We start from the raw sequence: 20,297 nt of genomic DNA, 5'->3' as shown, positions 1-20,297 counted from the left end.
TACCCAAGCTCCTTGTCCCTTGGGTGAGGTAAGCTCCTTGTCCCTTGGGTGAGGTAACCCAGGGGTATGTGTTCCACACCGTTTCCCAGAGTTCCTCAGTGGAATTAAGCGTTAATTACCCACAGCTGTATCTTGTTTAATACTTCACCCTTCATTTGCTTCTGCCCATCTCTATCTCCCTTCCCCACCCCTTACCAGGGCTTCCTGAGATCATTTCAGAAAAAAAACTACTTGCTCTAAGTCTACTTCTGGCTGAACCCAAACTGAGATAATTGGTCTTCCCACTGTCACTCTCACATTTCAGCAACCCATTCTCCACCTCAAAAGCCAGGCTATCTTTTTTTTTTTTTTTGGCTGCATTGGGTCTTCATTGCTGCATGCAGGCTTTCTCTAGTTGGGGTGAGTGGGGGCTACTCTTCATTGTGGTGCCCGGGCTTCTCATTGTTGTGGCTTCTCTTGTTGTGGAGCATGGGCTCTAGGCACCGGCTTCAGTAGTTGTGGCACGCAGGCTCAGTAGTTGTGGCATGCAGGCTCAGTAGTTGTGGCTCACGGGCTTAGCTGCTCCATGGCATGTGGGATCTTCCCAGACCAGGGCTCGAACCTGTGTCCCCTGAATTGGCAGGTGGATTCTTAACCACTGCGCCACCTGGGAAGCCCCAGGCTATCTTTTTAAACTACCACCATAACCATATCACTTCTTACCTAAAACCTTTCAGTGATTTCCAACACTCTTAGGATAAAGACCATCCAATACCTTAATTTGAAGTTTCTGGATGTTGATTCCAACGACTGCTTTACTACCTGTGTTCCTCTGCCACACTCTAGAGATTTTACCATCAAACAGAACTGCCACACCTTGAACATTAAAAATTCCAATATCCCACTTCAACCACAGTCTTCTATACTCATATAAACACTACTATGCCTACACCAGACCTCCAGTCCCTCAACTCCACCCTCTCTCTCCCTCTGTCAAACTCATGGTGGTTTTCCTATTCTACTTAAACCCCTAGAAATATTACTTCTGCTACTTTCTTATCAGCATTCTCAACCCTGCTGGCCTCCTCTCCTGGTGGTATTAGCATGGAAACCATCAGCCAAGAATATTTTGACAATCTGCTTCTTCTACACCCAGGCTGGAAGTAAATGTAAGACTAAGTAGCTCATAATTTTACTTTTGCACAGTGAGGTATTTTTCCCCGTTCCCAGGGGGAACCCACAAATAAATGATCCCTAATCTCAAATAGACCCTTAACATAGCTCAATAATTTTTTGTGTGTCTCTTATTACTTCCATAGGAAATTCTAAATTTTCATTATTTTCCATCACCCTTCCTCTGTTCACTTTCAGCAGACTACGTTGAGTCTGAGTTTGCAGAGAAACAAATCTATCCAAGCCCTTGACTCTATCATCCTGTCAAAAGCCCATCTCTCCACCTGTGCTCCAAAGCCCAAACCTTTCTCCCCCAAGGCTGAGCCTGACTCCAAGTCCTTTCATAATCAAAACGTAGACCAACTTCCCAGCCTCACTTTCTGCCTCTCCTCCAGATATATCCTACCTGCAATTCTCAAACATGGGGAGGATCTGGAGCCTGATGTGGTGGATCTTATCCAATAAGGCCGTGAGCAAACAGAACCCAGGAGAGAGTCTCCTGAATAAAGATGAATTCCTGTTTCCAGGAATGCTATCACAACAAGGACCCAGCCAAGGAGGAGAATCCAAGCCATAAATCGTGCCATGAAGTTGGAAGGTCATGAGCCAAAGATTCTAATAAATGGGGAGACCCAATTTGGAGAGCGAGAGCACGTAGAAAGTAGAAAAGGGTCAATAGGAGGAAACAGACATGGAACAAGAAATGAGTTAGGTACAGCATAATGCTCTCCTCTTAATCACTGCACAGTTGTCTCCTTTAGGTCATTCCAATCCCATTAAATGTCACCTATGGAAAGGTCTTTCCCAACAGCCCCACTTGACTAGACACTTAGTAACTCATCACATTTCCATGTTTTAATACTTTGCATAGTACTTTAGGTGCTAGCTGATATTTCTTTTTTTTTTTTTTTTTCTTTTTTTTTGGTACGCAGGCCTCTCACTGCTGTGGCCTCGCCCGTTGCGGAGCACAGGCTCTGGATGCGCAGACTCAACGGCCATGGGTCACGGGCCCAGCCACTCCACCGCATGTGGGATCTTCCCAGACCAGGGCACGAACCTGTGTCCCCTGCATTGGCAGGCTGACTCTCAACCACTGCACCACCAGGGAAGCCCCTAACATCATTCTTAATGGTGAAAAACTGAAAGCATTTCCTCTAAGATCAGAAACAAGACAAGGGTGCCCACTCTCACCACTATTATTCCAGATAATTTAGGAAGTTTTAGCCACGGAAATCAAAGAAGAAAAAGAAATAAAAGGAATCCAAATTGGAAAAGAAGAAGTAAAACTGTCACTGTTTGCAGATGACATGATACTATACATAGAGAATCCTAAAGATGCCACCAGAAAACTACTAGAGCTAATCAATTAATTTGGTAAAGTAGCAGGATGCAAAATTGATGCACAGAAATCTCTTGCATTCCTGTACACTAACGATGAAAACTCTGAAAGAGAAATTAAGGAAACATTCCCATTTACCATTGCAACAAAAAGAATAAAATACCTAGGAGACAAAAACCTGTATGCAGAAAACTATAAGACACTGATGAAAAAAATCAAAGATGATACAAACATGGAAAGACATACCACGTTCTGGGACTGGAAGAATCCAGTGTGAAAATGACTATACTACCTAAAGCAATCTACAGATTCAATGCAACCCCTATCAAACTACCAATGGCATTTTTCACAGAATTATAACACAAAATTTCACAATTTGTATGGAAACACAAAAGACCCCAAATAGCCAAAGCAATCTTGAGAAAGAAAAACGGAACTGGAGGAATCAGGCTCCCTGACTTCAGAATATACTACAAAGCTACAGTAATCAAGACAGTATGGTACTGGCACAAAAACAGAAATATAGATCAATGGAACAGGATAGAAAGCCCAGAGATAAACCCACACATATATGGTCACCTTATCTTTGACAAAGGAGTCAAGAATATACAATGGAGAAAAGACAGCCTCTTCAGTAAGTGTTGCTCGGAAAACTGGACAGCTACATGTAAAAGAATGAAATTAGAACACTCCCTAACACCATACACAAAAATAAACTCAAAATGGATTAAAGACCTAAATGTAAGGCCAGACAGTATAAAATTCTTAGAGGAAAACATAGGCAGAACACTCTTTGACATAAATCACAGCAAGGTTCTTTTTGACCCACCTCCAAGAGAAATGGAAATAAAAATAAACAAATGGGAGCTAATGAAACTTAAAAGCTTTTGCATAGCAAAGGAAACCATAAACGAGACGAAAAGACAACACTCAGAATGGAAGAAAATATTTGCAAACGAAGCAACTGACAAAGGATTAATCTCCAAAATATACAAGCAGCTCATGCAGCTCAATATCAAAAAAAACCAAACAACCCAATCCAAAAATGGGCAGAAGACCTAAATAGACATTTCTCTAAAGAAGATATACAGATATCCAACAAACACATGAAAAGATGCTCAACATCACTAATTATTAGAGAAATACAAATCAAAACCACAATGAGGTATCACCTCACGCCAGTCAGAATGGCCACCATCAAAAAATCTACAAACAGTAAATGCTGGAGAGGGTGTGGAGAAAAGGGAACCCTCTTGCACTGTTGGTGGGAATGTAAATTGATACAGCTACTATGGAGAACAGTATGGATGTGCCTTAAAAAACTAAAAACAGAACTACCATATGACCCAGCCATCCCACTACTGGGCATATACCCTGAGAAAAACACAATTCAGAAAGAGTCATAAACCAATGTTCATTGCAGCACTATTTACAGTTGCCAGGACATGGAAGCAACCTAAATGTCCATAAAGAAGATGTGGCACATATATACAATGGAGTATTACTCAGCCATAAAATGAAATGAAATTGAGGTATTTGTAGTGAGGTGGATGGACCTAAAGACTGTCATACAGAGTGAAGTAAGTCAGAAAGAGAAAAGTAAATACCATATGCTAACGCACATATATGGAATCTTAAAAAACAGTACTGATGAACCTAGTGGCCGGGAAGGAATATAGATGCACATATAGAGAACAGACTTGAGGACACATGGGGGACAGGGAAGCTGGGATGAAGTGAGAGAGTAGCATTGACGTATATACACTACCAAATGTAAAATGGATGGCTAGTGGGAAGGTGCTGCGTAGTATAGGGAGATCAGCTCAATGCTTTGTGATGACCTAGATGGGTGGGATAGGGAGGATGGGAGGGAGGCTCAAGAGGGAGGGAATATGGGGATATATGTATACTTATAGCTCATTCACTTTGTTGTACAACAGAAACTAATGCAACATTGTAAAGCAATTATACTCCAATAAAGATATAAAAAAATTTTAAATAAATAAATACTCAATAAATGTTTCTTGAATTGCACTGCCTGGAGATTTGCTCCAGCCCACCGGGCTTGCTAGTGTTCTCTGATACAGCTTACATATTAATACTAACTATCATGTATTTAATACCTACCATGTGCCAGGCACTAAGTCCTTACTTATAGTATCAAATAATTATTATTAATAATTCTTAATAATATTTAGTAATAATTATTAATCCTCAAAAGAATACTCAGGAGTGGTGTTTTCTTTCGTTTTTTTACATTCACAAATGAGGAAACTGAGACTTAGAGATGTTATATATATGGTAAGTAAAAGAGGTAGAATTTATATCTATAGTTTTGTTTTCTATCCTATACTGTTTTGTGCAATCAATATAGTGCCTATAAGCAGTTCATTAGTATTTTTAGTGTACATTATTTCTGCCCCAAATCTTTTATTAACTAATAATGGAATCTAGGACAAGTTCTCAGATATCTCGATGGGTCTTAGTCTCTTCACCTATAGCACCAGGAATTAGATGAAGTTAACTCCTCGGTCCCCTCTAGCTCTAAAATTACATGCATCTGTGAGTTCCTAGACTTTCAAGCATTTGATTTTGCAACTCTATCTGCTTCTGCATTTCTATCTGTTTCATACTGTGATCACATCCAAAACACATAAAACAGTTTCCATTTCCACGAATTCTTCTCTTGAAACCACTGGACTTATTTTGAAATATGAAAAGTACAATGAATGGAGTCATATCACCAAAGCCACAGAAGAGAAGCTCCTTCCTCAAACAGTCTACGTCTTTCTCAACAGAGTTAATACCATTGGTTTAATTACCTATTAGATAAAAATACTCACTAGTGAGAGTATTTCTGAGGGGAGTAATGGAAGAACAAAATTTTAGGCTATCTAATTGTGGTACTAGCCCTTGTGCATATTTTGGTGGAGGGTGGGGGTAGGGAATTAAACACTAGTCCAAAATATATTTGTTATTTACAAAATTTACTAGTTGTAGAGTTTGGAAATATAAGAGGGAGGAGGGAGGAAGAAGAACCTGATCCAAATCCCTTTTGCACCAATGAAATAGTATAGGGCGGCTGAAGGAGCCCTTGGTTCTTTTCTTGGTGAAAACCTACTGTGAATCACTTAACCTCTCTAAGTGTCACTTTGCTCATCTTCAAAATTAGTGGGTTTGGATCAAATAATATCTCAGGTTGTTCCAAGTCTGTGAATTAGCTCAAAGGGTATGAAAACCTGGCAAGAAATTGCTTTTAAAAGGCAGTAGCAAGTTTGAAAACTTATCCTTAACTTGAAGCAAAGAAGATCAGTTCTTAGGTTGAAGGTCATAGCCCCAAATGAATTAAGAACTAAAATTTAAGCCTATTTTTTAAAAGCTACAGTAGCAATGAAAGCTTTAAAATTCTAAGTCTAACCTAAATAACAGATTCCTGAGCTTCACTGCTGAGCCACACAGCAGTTTTGATGTATTTTCTCCATTGGTGGTGCAGAGATGAAGAGGAAAGCAAGCAGGAAAGAAATCAGGACACAGAGGTCAGCACAGAGGCTGATCCTAAAAATTTCAGAGGTGGATTAGAGAGAGGAAAATAGAGAATGTAGGGCTCAGTCAATTCATAAATGTATTACCTGTGTTGTAGGATTTTCTTATAATGCGATTGTCTTCTAGGATATGGTAACCAATTCTGTGCTCTTTCCAGCCATTCTCAACAACTACACAAATGCAGATCATTCTGCCCGTCAGTCTTCATCTTCCCAAACTAAATAAGATTAATTTTGGGCCTGTTATAATACATTCCATTTCACTGTGAAACTCGATATTTGAGTTTTCCTTTCTGATCATTTTCTCTCCAGCAGGATTAGGTAGCTCATTTCCAAATTTTATTTTTTCCATGCTTGATATTTACTACCTCCCTATGTACCCAACACCATGCATCCATATGCTAACAAACATGCTAGAATCGAGGCAGAGTGGGTGCCTGGTGGGATGACCAAATATGAGAAGGTAATTTTTAATCAGTGTTTTAACACTGGAAACAAGCTTTGTTATGGAGTAACAGCACTTAAACAGAATAACTTAAATAGAATAACTTTGTTTATGGAATTTTTGTAATCTTTCCTTGAAATGGAGAAATGATTTGAAGAAGTACTCATCTCTCTACCTACGCCTCTATAGCACACATTCCGCAGAAAAAGGAACAGGGAAACAACAAGTCACTGAATATTTAAATAGTAGGCTCGAGGCTGGGGAGTAGCATCAGCAAGAAGGCAGATGAGATGAAGGCAAAGTGTCACTGACTTTTGCCTCTGTCCCTGGAGAGGAGATTGCTGATATAGAGTCCCTCTGGCCTTCCCAAGACTGTCTGGCATGAAGATATAACTCCAAGGTAAGATTCCTGAGCAAGCAGCTTTATCCTACAGCTATCATCTGCATAGATTCTCTAGGCTTTCTCCAGATCAGTTTCCCGAGGTTCTTGTGGTTCCCTCCCCCATAATAGCTCGATGTCCCCAAGCCCAGACGGGGGCTTCCTGAAAGCCACTTGTGCCAAAGCTGTCACTATAGCAAGGTTTCAAAATAACTCTAAATCTGACAGCCTCTGCCCCTATAGATGAACATTTAGATTTTTTCAGAAATCCCTGGTGGTACTCTAGAATTCAGTAGGGGGCTTTGGGAAGGAAAGAAATATGACATTAAAAGGGCAAAATGAGGCTCTTGCTAGCCTTAATATAACAAATCGAGGGGACTTCCCTTGTGGTCCAATGGTTAAGAATCCACGATTTCACCGCAGGCGGTGTGGCTTCGAGGGTTCGATCCCTGGTCGGGCAAACTAAGATCCCGCATGCCACCCAATGCGGCCAAATAAAACCAAAACAAGTTGAGCAAACTAAGGGGTAAAAAGTTCCTGAATGCCTAATATGTGCCATGAAGGGAGCTAAGTGGTTCATATACATTATCTCACTTAGTCCTCATAAAAAGTCACCGGGGTTTACAAGGTGAAAGGGGCTCAGAGTTAAGAGTCCAAAATCACAGAGCTGTTTAAGTGGTAGAGGTAGGATCGAAACCCACTTCTGTGGGATGCCAGAGCCCCAGTTCTGCCCCACTAATTTATAAGCAAGTACTTCAAAACTGTTTTAAAAGATGTTTAAGGATGAAGAAATCTCCTGGTCATGTGCAATAAATCAAAGTTCTTAGGAAACTTTATACGCTCTTCAGAACGACTACCAGTGTTGCTTTTGCTCAAGTCCTGCATTACTTTCAGATGCCCTTCTATACAGAGCTCAGCCACACAATTTTTAATAAAATCTTCCCTATAATTCAGTTTCTCGTATGCACATACACAGAGAGACCACACACATACACACACACACCCAGACATACAAACACTACACGTATACACACTGCACAGATAGATACACACAGACCGCAGATACCAAGGAGACCACACACAAATACACCACACTTGCACAGATCACAGATACACACACACACAGCTCCACACACACCCCATGAATTTATACACACACTAGAGATACACACACTAGAGATACACACACGCCACAGAGACACACACCATATATGCACATACATACACACAAATGCACCACAGATATATGGACAGACTACAGACACACACACACACACACACACACATATACACACACAAATAGACACACACAGGTCATACACACACAGTATCAGAAATCCTCCGTGGGATTTTGTTTCTCCTTGTCTACTCAAGCCCCAATGTCTATACAGTTTCCACCGTATCATCTCATTAACATCTCACCTCCCGCTACTGGCCTCTTCTCTCCATCCTACTCCTTCCCAAATAGGGAACACAAGCTCTTTTCTTTCCATTCCCCAGAGCAACCACCAACACAAGAAGTTGTGATTAATGAGGTTAAGGGAGACATTACACCATGTCAAACCATAACAAATGGATTCAAATTAAATATTAGACATTCCTTATTTTAAATCCCGTGTCATCTCTGCTTCTCAATATCTCATTGACCCTTCCTCCTCTGCAAGCCTCCTTGCCTCCTGCTGTGTTTTCCTGGGGCCCCTCTCTGAAGACCATACTCCCTCCTCCCCCTCTTCTCATGGTCCCAGGACCTTCACCCAGCCTCTTCCTTGGGCTCCCACTCTTTCACTCATCATTGCCTATCCATTCCATGTCCCAAAACTTCACTTTTTATTCCCAAACAGACTACCAAGATATCTTCCTGAAGATAACCATTTTTCTACTTCGGGGGAAATTTTTGCAACTCCCTTAGCCAGCAGAATTAAGGTTGTTATGGTTTCAATAGCAATTATTTTATTTCTTCTCTCTGTATATTCTTAGGATGTTTTTGATTAGTGAAAAAAATCATTAGTAATTTCCATTGCTTTATCCAGTTTATCAAAAAACAGTCTGTTGATGTGACTGTTATAATAGCTATTTTCCAAAATATTCTCACATTTATATTTTCAATACTATAGGAGCAGTTATTCAAGAAATGGGATATTTTGGATAATCAAATACTCCATTTCATGGAGCGTTATCAAAATACAGTACACATGAATTACCAGTTTTCAAAGAAGTAACATAAAACATTTATTGGGTTCCCCACCTGCCACAGTGGAGGTATGGTGGGAGATGTTGAATATGAAATTTAACCCCTGTAAGCCTCACTTTCTCCTCTGTTTAAACATTTGCCTTTGTATGGAAAAAAAGAAATTATTTTTATATGAAGTTTCCTGCATACAACAAGTACTGGATAAATATCAGTTCCTTGACTCCTCTCTGTCTTTCCCCTCCCCAAGTAAGAAAGAACTACTGCTATATTCTACCATACACTTTCCTCTTTCATTGATGATTTTGAAGGTACTTCACAATCTTACGGTGCCGAAGGGCTCCTGTATGAATATCAGTTCTTACTGTTATGTGCTGAGTGTTAGGATACTAGGTAATAGCATTTACTATATATAATTAGCTCATGGGAGAAATCTAATTATAGCTCCCTATGATTACTAACTTGCAGCCATTGTTGTCATTTTTGTTATTCAATTTCGTTATTAACATTGCCTTGACCAAGTCTTAGTCAAGTAAAACTGATTCTTCATTGACTTATTCAAGAATCTGTGCCCATCAAGAAGGGTCAGACTTCTGGTTAATGTCTAAATAGAAGTTTTGGGGGGTTTTTTTGGCTGAGCCAAGGTGGCACACGGGATCTTTTTTACCCGTGTCCCCTGCATCGGCAGGTGGACTCTCAACCACTGCACCACCAGGGAAGCCCCACAAGGGATCTTAATTACCCGACCTGGGATAAAACTCGTGCCCCATGCAGTGGAAGTATGTAGTCCTAACCACTGGATTGCCAGAGAATTCCCTAAATAGGATATTTTTAGCTGCCTAAATTAATTACTTAATGAAGTGAGAATATTCCAAACTTATTTCTATTTCACATTAATTTCATTGCATCTGTAGTATTTCTATTTTTGATGCTCAAATTAATCTGATCTTAATTCCTCACACAAAATAAAAGAAAAATATCTGATTTGCATTATTGTAAAAATATTGTTTGTCATTTAAAAAATATTGTCATTTTGACTATGAATATGCAAAAATTACTATATTAATTTCTATATTTAACCATTTCTTTTGCTTCTTTTTTGTTGTTATTTTCAGTTTCTCATTCCAATTATGGATCTGATCAACTCTAATGATTACCTGCTCAATGTCTCTACTTTAATAAGAAACAGCATTCACATTCCAACACCTGCCTCAAAAGTGATTGTTGCACTTCTTTTGTTCACGTCATTTATAATTGGCACTATCACCAACGGTTTCTACCTATGGGTGCTAAAATTCAAAATGAAAAAGACTGTTAATACTCTCTTATATTTTCATCTCATTCTCTCTTATTTTATTTCAACATTATTTTTGCCATTTCTGGCCATCTCCTACCTTCAGGAAAATCACTGGAGCTTTGGAATGGCCACATGCAAGGTCTTCAATAGCATTTTGTCTGCAGGGATGTTTGCCTCTGTTTTCTTCCTCTCAGCCATCAGCATTGATCGTTATCTTCTCGCTCTTCAACCGGTGTGGTCACAGCTGCACCGAACCCCACGCTGGGTTTCCGGCATCATCTTGGGAGTCTGGATATTTGCCACTGCCCTCAGCATGCCCTATGTGGTTTTCAGGGAGGTACATGATGACCATAACGGAAGAGTGACCTGCCAGAATAACTATGCTGTGTCTACTAACTGGGAAGGCAAAAAGATGCAAACATTAAGAAAATGGATTCATGTAGCCTGTTTCAGCAGCCGCTTCTTGCTGGGCTTCCTTCTGCCTTTCCTCATCATCACCTTTTGTTATGAAAGAGTAGCCAAAAAGATGAAAGAGAGGAGCCTCTTCAAATCCAACAAGCCCTTCAAAGTCATGATGACTGCCGTTATCTCTTTCTTTGTGTGTTGGATGCCCTACCATGTATACCAAGGTTTAATTCTCACTAAGAACAGATCACTACTTTTCCAGTTGACTCTGATACTCACAGTGATAACTACTTCTTTCAATACTGTCTTTTCTCCCACACTCTACCTATTTACTGGGGAGAACTTCAGAAAGGTTTTCAAGAAGTCTGTTCTTGCTCTTTTTGAGTCAACATTCAATGAAGATTCTTCGGAAGAAAGGACACAAAACCTAAATTCAGAAGCCAATATTTAAATTCTGGATCCCAGAGAAAAGAATGGATTCTTAGTCAATGATATCACCAGAGACAGACCCTCAACTCTTGTATAATATAGTCCCTATATTAGAGAGACACCTGGGCTGTATTATAGTTAGATCTATGAATATTATAAGGGCTGTAAAATGTGATGGGTGATGTTGCAAATGTGATTTTTTTTTTTTACTTTCATTGTGGTAAAATATATATAACATATAACACCATTTTTCATCGTACATTTTAGTGGCATGACCTAAATTCACAATATTTTGCAACCATCACCACTATCCATTTCCAAAATTTTTTATCACCCAAAAGAGAAACTCTACGCATTAAGCAATAACTCCTCTTTCACGCCCCTACCCCCCGCCCCTTCCCCTAGCTCCTCATATCCTCCAATCTGCTTTCTATCTCTATGAATTTGCTATTCAAGATATTCCACGTAAGTGGAATCATACAATATTTCTCCTTTTGTGTCTGGCTTATTTAACATAGCATAATGTTTTCAAGGTTCATCCATGTTGTAACATGTATCAGAACTTCATTCTTTTTATGGCTAAATAATATTCTGTTATATGTATATATCACATTTAGTTTATCCATTCTTCTGTTGAGAGACATCTGAGCTGTTTCCACCTTTTGGCTATTGTGAATCATGCTACCATGAACACTGGTGTACAAGTGTCTGTTTGAGTCTTTATTTTCAATTATTTTGAATTGCTGGGTCACGTGGCAATTCTATGTTTAAGTTTTTGAGGAATTGCCACTTTTTTCCACAACAGCTGTACCATGTTGCATTCTCATCAGCAATGTACAAAAGTTCTAGTTTCTCCATACCCTCACCAACACCTATTATTTTCCTTTTTTTCAATTATAGCCATCCTAGTTGGTGTGGACTGATGCAAATGTGATTCTTAACCTTTGATTTTTGAGGCTATAGGAATATCATTTTCTAAATACCAATAGAACCCATCAATCTGAATTTTCTACCAAATAGACATTTAGACCAAGGTCTTTATTCAGATAGCACCTAAATTATTTAATTGGTATGAACAAAATTTAACGTGGAGATGACAAGGCACTCATCTTGTCATCTCCATGTTAAAGAATAAAGAATTTATATTTTAATGTTTTAAGTATAAAGATACTTTAAGTGTCTTTTTAATATTTATGGATTAAGCTGTCACAGAAATATGGGACTAACACAATTATAAATGTTTGTGAGCCTGCCTGGGTAATGTCACAGTATATTTAATTCTAAAACAGCAATAACAAAATTAACTTTGTTTCCCTGGTTTTCAAGTTTTGCATCAAGTTTTTGAAAAATATTACAGCACCTAAGTTATATAGGACCACATAGTATCAGTGACCTATTACCTTTTATATATTTAGTTAGTTCTATCTGTTGGTCAGTACATATCAATCAATAGATAGTTCTATCTAGTTCAACTAATACAGAAGGCAGATATTTAGGCCACAACGCAAACTCAGTCCCTAAATATTTCAGCTAGCTTTGCACAGACAATTCCAAGCCACAGGCGTACATCCTCCTCAGAAATCCCCCAAAAGGATGATATTAATTACAAAGGGTTACAGAGAGGAAGGGAAATTAATTTTCATTACTAACTTTTCATAGTGGGAAAGTAATAGTAGTTCTATGCCCTAGAAATTCTGCTAATTGACTTGGCATCACTGCTTTCTTGGGCACCTAGAGGCTTGGCCTCTCTCACTTTGAATATAAGGGACAAAAAATTTTGGGTAGGTGAACAGTTTCATTGTTGGCCCCTATTTCAAGTTTTGGAGACTTGAATAGTGTCCCAGAGACGGAGAAGCAGGATGGAAGACCAGGCTGTGGCTCTGAGTGGCCCTTCAGCAAGAAGGGGCTGCTGCTCCTTCCCTCCACACACTCTCCCAGGGCCTGACAAGCCCACTGGAGTTTATGATGCAGGACTTAAGAAAGCAAGTTATTGGTTGGAACATAATGATTCTTTGAAACAAGAATCCTACTTTGGAAACCTAACAGCCACAGAGCCTTTGGTCTCCCTCCTCATATTTGCTACAGTAACAAACAAGGAAGTGCTCTTTCCGGGCTCTTTTATGTACTTTGTTCCATCTCTCTACAGACTGTAAACGCCTCAAGGACAGAGAGAAGCCTATCAATCATACTATTTCTTTTCTATAGTACTACATGTAACTGATATCCAGTAAAATAGACTTAATGAAAATTGAATATGGGTCATGACAATATGTGATTTGAAAAAGGACTTTGGGTATAAAATAATAGGATTGAACCAGATTTTTATTTTAAAAAGATTTACATCACACTTACCTTGTGCCCAGGCATGGTTCAAAATGCTTTACAAATAGTAACTCACTTAATCCCACAGCAATTCTATGAAGTAGGTCACATTGTTATCACTCTTTTACAGGCTGTGAAACTGAAGCACTTGCCCAAGGCCGCACAGTAAGCAAGTGGAAGTGCCAGTATTGCAAGTCCAGGCAGTCTGGTGCTAGAATCAAACCATGCTCTTAATCACCCTACCCACTGCCTGACGTCACTGTTAGGAGGCTGTGAGGCAGGGCTTCCAGCCCAAATATACATAGTCCGTTTATTTCATCAGAATTCACTATATTGATGGCAAAAATCAAAAAGAAGTTCCTAGAAAATGTCAGGATCCACATACAATGTAAAAAAAGAAAAAGCATTGAACTTGTAACCAGGAGATTTGGGTGGTGGTCTGGCTTTGCCTCTAGCTTGGTGTTTTATTTGGGGCAGGTTATCCACATTTTCTGGGACTTACCTTCCTCATCTATAATATGGGACAGCTCGGAATGAGATTATGTATATGAAATTACTTCTAAAATATAAAACACTACATAAGTATAAGTTATTATGAGGACGGTTTTTTAAGAAGTCACTTCAATTTTAAAAAGTAGTGTGTAAACTTGAGAAAATTCTCCCCAAATGTATTTTTTAATTTCCCTTAAAACTATGGTCAACTTTTAGAAAACCTGCTTGTTATGGTTGTGTTGATCTCATCAACATCCTCACTACTGTGAATTCTCCGGACCCAAGAGGTTTATAAACAAAGAATTAGTGGCTTTCCTTTGTGGAAATTGTGTGTGGAGACAGTGTATTAAAACAGTGTGCCTATTAGCATCAAATTATATGAACCTGCTTCATTATATTTGCCTCAAACTGGCTCAAGAACAGAATACAAGGATGATTAAAGATAGGTTTCAAACGCTAGCTTATGTTCTTTCCTCAAGAAATGGCTACTGGAGGAGCTTCAAGATGGCGGAAGAGTAAGACGTGGAGATCACCTTCCTCCCCACAGATACACCAGAAATACATCTACACGTGGAACAACTCCTACACCTACTGAACACTGGCAGAAGACCTCAGACCTCCCAAAAGTCAAGAAACTCCCCACATACCTGGGTAGGGCAAAAGAAAAAAGAAAAAACAGAGACAAAAGAATAGGGACGGGACCTGCACCAGTGGGAGGGAGCTGTGAAGGAGGAAAGGTTTCCACACAGTAGAAGCCCCTTCGCAGGCGGAGACTGCGGGTGGCGGAGGGGGTAAGCTTCGGAGCCGCGGAGGAGAGCACAGCAACAGGGCTGCGGAGGGCAAAGCGGAGAGATTCCCACACAGAGGATCAGGGCCGACCGGCACTCACCAGCCCGAGAGGCTTGTCTGCTCACCGGCCTGCGCGGGCGGGGCTGGGAGCTGAGGCTCGGGCTTCGGTCGGAGCGCAGGGAGAGGACTGGGGTTGGCGGCGTGAACACAGCCTGAAGAGGATAGTGAGCCACAGCTAGCTGGGAGGGAGTCCAGGAAAAGGTCTGGAGCTGCCGAAGAGGCAAGAGACTTTTTCTTGCCTCTTTGTTTCCTGGTGCGCAGGGAGAGGGGATTAAGAGTGCTACTTAAAGGAGCTCCAGAGACGGGCGCAAGCCGCGGCTATCAGCGCAGACCCCAGAGACTGGCATGAGATGCTAAGGCTGCTGCTGCTGCCACCAAGAATTCCATGTGTGAGCACAGGTCACTGTCCACACCCCCCTTCCGGGGAGCCTGTGCAGTCCGCCACTGCCAGGGTCCCGTGATCCAGGGACAACTTCCCCAGAAGAACACATGGAGCACCTCAGGCTGGTGCAACATCAGGACAGCCTCTGCCGCCACAGGCTTGCCCCACACTCCATACCCCTCCCTCCCCCTGGCATGAGTGAGCCAGGGCCCCCAAATCAGCTGCAACTTTAACCCCGTCCTGTCTGAACGAAGAACAGACGCCTTCCGGTGACCTACACGCAAAGGCAGGGCCAAATCCAAAGCTGAACCCCAGGAGCTCTGCGAACAAAGAAGAGAAAGGGAAATCTCTCCCAGCAGCCTCAGGAGCAGCGGATTAAATCTTCACAGTCAACTTGATGTACCCTGCATCTGTGGAATACCTGAATAGACAACGAATCATCCCAAATTGAGGCGGTGGACATTGGGAGCAACGATAAATATATATTTTTCCCTTTCTCTCTTTTTCCGTGTGGATGACAGGGTATTGGTGCTCTGACTGGGCATCAGGCCTGTGCCTCTGAGGTGGGAGAGCCATGTTCAGGACACTGGTCCACCAGAGACCTCCCAGCTCAACGTAATATCAAACAGCGAAAATCTCCCAGAGATCTCCATCTCAACGCCAAGACCCAGCTCCACTCAACGACCAGCAAGCTCCAGTGCTGGACACCCTATGCCAAACAACTAGAAGACAGGACCACAGCCCCACCCATTAGCAGAGAGGCTGCCTAAGATCATAATAAGGTCACAGACACCCCAAAACACACAACCAGACGTGGATCTGCACATCAGAAAGAAAAGATCCAGCCTCATCCACCAAAACACAGGCACTAGTCCCCTCCATCAGGAAGCCTACACAAACCACTGAACCAAACTTAACCACTGGGGGCAGACACCAAAAAGAATGGAAACTACGAACCTGCAGCCTTCAAAAAGGAGACCCCAAACACAGTAAGGTAAACAAAATGAGGAGACAGAGAAACACACAGCAGATGAAGGAGCAAAGTAAAAACCCACCAGACAAAACAAATGAAGAGGAAATAGGCAGTCTACCTGAAAAAGAATTCAGAATAATGATAGTAAAGATGATCCAAAATCTTGGAAATAGAATAGGGAAAATGCAAGAAACATTTAACAAGGACATAGAAGAACTAAAGATGAAACAAGCAACAATGAACAACACAATAAATGAAATTAAAAATACTCTAGAAGGGATCAATAGCAGAATAACTGAGGCAGAAGAACGGATAAGTGACCTGGAAGCTAAAATTGTGGAAATAACTACTGCAGAGCAGAATAAAGAAAAAAGAATGAAAAGAACTGAGGACAGTCTCAGAGACCTCTGGGACAACATTAAATGCACCAACATTCGAATTATAGGGGTCCCAGAAGAAGAAGAGAAAAAGAAAGGGATTGAGAAAATATTTGAAGAGATTATAGTTGAAAACTTCCCTAATATGGGAAAGGGAATAGTTAATCAAGTCCAGGAAGCACCGAGAGTCCCATACAGGATAAATCCAAGGAGAAATACACCAAGACACATATTAATCAAACTGTCAAAAATTAAATACAAAGAAAACATATTAAAAGCAGCAAGGGAAAAACAACAGATAACACACAAGGGAATTCCCATAAGGTTAACAGCTGATCTTTCAGCAGAAACTCTGCAAGCCAGAAGGGACTGGCAGGACATATTTAAAGTGATGAAGGAGAAAAACCTGCAACCAAGATTACTCTACCCAGCAAGGATCTCATCAGATTTGATGGAGAAATTAAAACCTTTACAGACAAGCAAAAGCTGAGAGAGTTCAGCACCACCAAACCAGCTTTACGACAAATACTAAAAGAACTTCTCTAGGCAAGAAACACAAGAGAAGGAAAAGACCTACAATAACGAACCCAAAACAATTAAGAAAATGGGAATAGGAACATACATATTGATAATTACCTTAAATGTAAATGGATAAAATGCTCCCACCAAAAGACACAGACTGGCTAAATGGATACAAAAACAGGACCCATATATATGCTGTCTACAAGAGACCCACTTCAGACATAGAGACACATACAGACTGAAAGTAAGGGGATGGAAAAAGATATTCCATGCAAATGGAAAACAAAGGAAAGCTAGAGTAGCAATTCTCATTCTCATCTCAGAAAAAACAGACTTTAAAATAAAGACTATTAGAAGAGACAAAGAAGGACACTACATAATGATCAAGGGATCAATCCAAGAAGAAGATATAATAATTGTAAATATGTATGTACCCAACATAGGAGTACCTCAATACATAAGGCAAATACTAACAGCTATAAAAGGGGAAATCGACAGTAACACATTCATAGTAGGGGACTTTAACACCCCACTTTCACCAATGGACAGATCATCCAAAATGAAAATAAATAAGGAAACACAGCTTTACATGATACATTAGGGCTTCCCTGGTGGTGTAGTGGTTGAGAATCTGCCTGCTAATGCAGGGGACACGGGTTTGAGTCATGGTCCAGGAGGATCCCACATGCCACGGAGCAACTAAGCCCGTGAGCCGCAACTACTTAGCCTGCGTGTCTGGAGCCTGTGCTCCACAACAAGAGAGGCCATGATAGTGAGAGGCCCGTGCACCACAATGAAGTGTGGCCCACGCTTGCCACAACTAGAGAAAGCCCTCACACAGAAACGAAGACCCAACACAGCCAAAAATAAATAAATAAATTTTAAAAAAAATGTAACTGTTTAAAAAAATAAATAAATAAAAATAAATGATACATTAAACAAGATGGGCTTAATTGATATTTATAGGACATTCCATCCAAAAGCAACAGAATACACATTTTTCTCAAGTGCTCATGGAACATTCTCCAGGATAGGTCATATCGTGGGTCACAAATCAAGCCTTGGTAAATTTAAGAAAATTGAAATTGTACCAAGTATCTTTTCCAACCACAATGCTATGAGACTAGATATCAATTACAGGGAAAGATCTGTAAAAAATACAAACACATGGAGGCTAAACAATACACTACTTAATAACGAAGTGATCACTGAAGAAATCAAAGAGGAAATTAAAAAATACCTAGAAACAAATGACAATGGAGACACGATGACACAAAACCTATTGGATGCAGGAAAAGCAGTTCTAAGAGGGAAGTTTATAGCAATACAATCTTACCTTAAGAAACAGGAAACATCTCGAATAAACAACCTAACCTTGCACCTAAAGCAATTAGAGAAAGAAGAACAAAAAAACCCCAAAGTTAGCGCAAGGAAAGAAATCATAAAAATCAGATCAGAAATAAATGAAAAAGAAGGAAACGATAGCAAAGATCAATAAAACTAAAAGGTGGTTCTTTGAGAAGATAAACAAAATTGATAAACCATTAGCCAGACTCATCAAGAAAAAAAGGGAGAAGACTAAAATCAATAGAATTAGAAATGAAAAAGGAGAAGTAAGAACTGACACTGCAGAAATACAAAAGATCATGAGAGATTTAGAAAATATGAACAGACCAATCACAAGGACTGAAATTGAAACTGTGATTAAAAATCTTCCAACAAACAAAAGCCCAGGACCAGATGGCTTCACAGGCGACTTCTATCAAACATTTAGAGAAGAGCTATCACCTATCCTTCTCAGACTCTTCCAAAATATAGCAGAGGGAGGAACACTCCCCAACTCATTCTACGAGGCCACCATCACCCTGATACCAAAACCAGACAAGGATGTCACAAAGAAAGAAAACTACAGGCCAATAACACTGATGAACATAGATGCAAAGATCCTCAACAAAATACTAGCAAACAGAATCCAACAGCACATTAAACGGATCATACACCATGATCAAGTGGGGTTTATTCCAGGAATGCAAGGATTCTTCAATATACGCAAATCAATCAACGTGATACACCATATTAACAAATTGAAGGAGAAAAACCATATGATCATCTCAATAGATGCAGAGAAAGCTTTCGACAAATTCAACACCAATTTATGATAAAAACCCTGCAGAAAGTAGGCATAGAGGGAACTTTCCTCAACATAATAAAGGCCATATATGACAAACCCACAGCCAACATCGTCCTCAATGTTGAAAAACTGAAAGCAATTCCACTAAGATCAGGAACAAGACAAGGTTGCCCACTCTCACCACTATTATTCAACATAGTTTTGGAAGTTTTAGCCACAGCAATCAGAGAAGAAAAAGAAATAAAAGGAATCCAAATCAGAAAAGAAGAAGTAAAACTGTCACTGTTTGCAGATGACATGATACTATACATAGAGAATCCTAAAGATGCTACCAGAAAAGTACTAGAGCTAATCAATGAATTTGGTAAAGTAGCAGGATACAAAATTAATGCACAGAAATCTCTTGCATTCCTATACACTAATGATGAAAAATCTGAAAGTGAAATTAAGGAGACACTCCCACTTACCACTGCAACAGAAAGAATAAAATACCTAGGAATAAACCTACCTAAGGATACAAAAGACCTGTATGTAGAAAACTATAAGACACTGATGAAAGAAATTAAAGATGATACAAATAGATGGAGAGATATACCATGTTCTTTGATTGGAAGAATCAACATTGTGAAAAGGACTATACTCCCCAAAGCAATCTACATATTCAACTGAATCCCTATCAAACTACCACTGGCATTTTTCACAGAACAAGAACAAAAAATTTCACAATTTGTATGGAAACACAAAAGTCCCCGAATAGTGAAAGCGATCTTTAGAAAGAAAAATGGAGCTGGAGGAATCAGGCTCCCTGACTTCAGACTATACTACAAAGCTACAGTAATCCAGGCAGTATGGTACTGGCACAGAAACAGAAATATAGATTAGTGGAACAGGATAGAAAGCCCAGAGATAAACCCATGCATATATGGTCACCTTAATTTTGATAAAGGAGGCAAGAATATACAGTGGAGAAAAGACAGCCTCTTCAATAAGTGGTGCTGGGAACACTGGACAGCTACATGTAAAAGAATGAAATTAGAAAACTCCCTAACACCATACACAAAAGTAAACTCAAA

The 20,297-nt window shown here is 40.0% G+C and overlaps 1 protein-coding gene across 1 annotated transcript; it reads left to right on the top strand.

Annotated features, from left to right (window-relative positions):
* Positions 1-10,164: 10,164 nt before the first annotated feature.
* GPR33 (G protein-coupled receptor 33) lies at positions 10,165-11,581 on the top strand. The gene has a single exon (XM_027111742.1). The coding sequence runs from the start codon at positions 10,176-10,178 to the stop codon at positions 11,196-11,198; it is 1,023 nt and encodes a 340-aa protein (XP_026967543.1). The 5' UTR covers positions 10,165-10,175; the 3' UTR covers positions 11,199-11,581.
* Positions 11,582-20,297: the final 8,716 nt, after the last annotated feature.

This window comes from Aethalodelphis obliquidens, unplaced genomic scaffold, assembly GCF_003676395.1.
Source record: "Aethalodelphis obliquidens isolate GAN/ISIS:26980383/991018 unplaced genomic scaffold, ASM367639v1 scaffold10, whole genome shotgun sequence".
In the NCBI taxonomy this organism is placed as follows: domain Eukaryota; kingdom Metazoa; phylum Chordata; class Mammalia; order Artiodactyla; family Delphinidae; genus Aethalodelphis; species Aethalodelphis obliquidens.
Note: the sequence above shows the minus strand (reverse complement) of the source record. Positions and strands in the feature narration are given on the sequence as shown.